The sequence below is a fragment of the Sinocyclocheilus grahami genome, unplaced genomic scaffold (genome assembly GCF_001515645.1).
Source record: "Sinocyclocheilus grahami isolate Dianchi unplaced genomic scaffold, SAMN03320097.WGS_v1.1 scaffold2139.1, whole genome shotgun sequence".
Lineage (NCBI taxonomy): Eukaryota > Metazoa > Chordata > Actinopteri > Cypriniformes > Cyprinidae > Sinocyclocheilus > Sinocyclocheilus grahami.
This window is the reverse complement of record NW_015507318.1, coordinates 51440-52820: the sequence shown is the minus strand read 5'-3', so window position 1 is coordinate 52820 and position 1381 is coordinate 51440. Positions and strand designations below refer to the sequence as shown.

The window sequence follows — 1381 nt, the reverse complement described above, 5'->3', positions numbered from 1 at the left end:
TGTGGGGTAAAGCAGCGGGGCTTTTATTATGCCACAGTCGAGCGCTTCCGCTGCTTCCGGTCGTGCGTATGTGGGGTAAAGCAGCGGGGCTTTTATTATGCCACAGTCGAGCGCTTCCGCTGCTTCCGGTCGTGCGTATTTCTTTGCGACTGAAGACAGAAAGACGTCTCGGATGACATAGAGGTGAGTAAATTATCAGGACATGTTTACTCTGGAAGTGAACTACTCCTTTAATATCATTGACTAGTTGTTTTGTCTCTGATGAGCACCTGCAGGTGAAGTATCGCACTCCTTCATGACCCCCGTCGTGTTTTCCTCTCTCTGGATCATCCCACTCCACTCCCAGCCACACACCTGCAGAGAAGACAGAGGAACATCAAACTGATTGTGAAGAAGCTGATCATCATATAATGCTGAATGAACGGAGACGGACCTGCGGTGGGAGGAACCGGACCCACATAACGGACTGTTCCTCTCTCTCCATCACAGCTCACCCGTCTGCCCACAGCATCCTCCGGAGTCTTCATCAGACGACGAGGATGATGAGGATCTGTATCAACCACTGAGAAAACGTGAGAGACAAATCAGATCGAACCATCTAAAATCACTTTTTTTTTGCACATCATGAAACCACATATTATACTATACTAACAGACCCTAAAAAGCATTAAAGCATCATAAAACAATTCAATTATTTACATGAAATTATAACAATATTTGAAACTAGATTTTAAAAAGTTTGTCAAGACTAGGCTTGAGAAAGCCTAGCCTGAAAGTTTGAAGCTGCTGTAAAAGCTTGAAGTTTGAAAATTCAGTTAGATTAGATAGATGTTAATAGCATGTGCTAGCATGATTAACATGTTGTTACCATGTTGTTAGCATGATTAACATGTAGTTAGCATTTTGGTAACATGTTTCTATCATGATTATCATTTTGTTAGAATGATTAAAATGTAGTTATCATGCTACTAACATTATTAGCATGTAGTTAACAAATTGCTAACATTACTAACCTGTTGTTATCATGTTTCTAACATGATTATCATTTTGTTTGCATGTTTAAAATGTAGTTACCATGTTGTTAGCATGATTTGCATGTAGTTAGCATATTGGTAACATGTTTTTAACATGTTGTTAGCATGATTAACATGTAGTTAGCATGTTTCTATCACGACTATCATTTTGTTATAATGATTAAAATGTAGTTAGCATGTTGCTAACATTATTAGCATGTAGTTAACAAATTGCTAACATTACTAGCATGTTGCTATCATGTTTCTAACATGATTACCATTTTGTTTGCATGTTTAAAATGTAGTTACCATGTTGTTAGCATGATTTGCATGTAGTTAGCATATTGCTAGCATGATTAACATGTAGT

At 38.1% G+C, this 1381-nt stretch overlaps 1 protein-coding gene across 1 annotated transcript in view; it reads right to left on the bottom strand.

Moving 5' to 3' along the window:
* LOC107574186 (tubulin-specific chaperone E-like) overlaps positions 1-569 on the bottom strand; it is a 17119-nt gene extending 16550 nt beyond the window's left edge. The window contains 2 exon segments of the mRNA XM_016260651.1: positions 270-354; positions 434-569. Coding sequence (XP_016116137.1) covers positions 270-354; positions 434-527 — 179 coding nt within the window. The 5' untranslated portion in view covers positions 528-569.
* Between the last annotated feature and the right edge of the window lie 812 nt (positions 570-1381).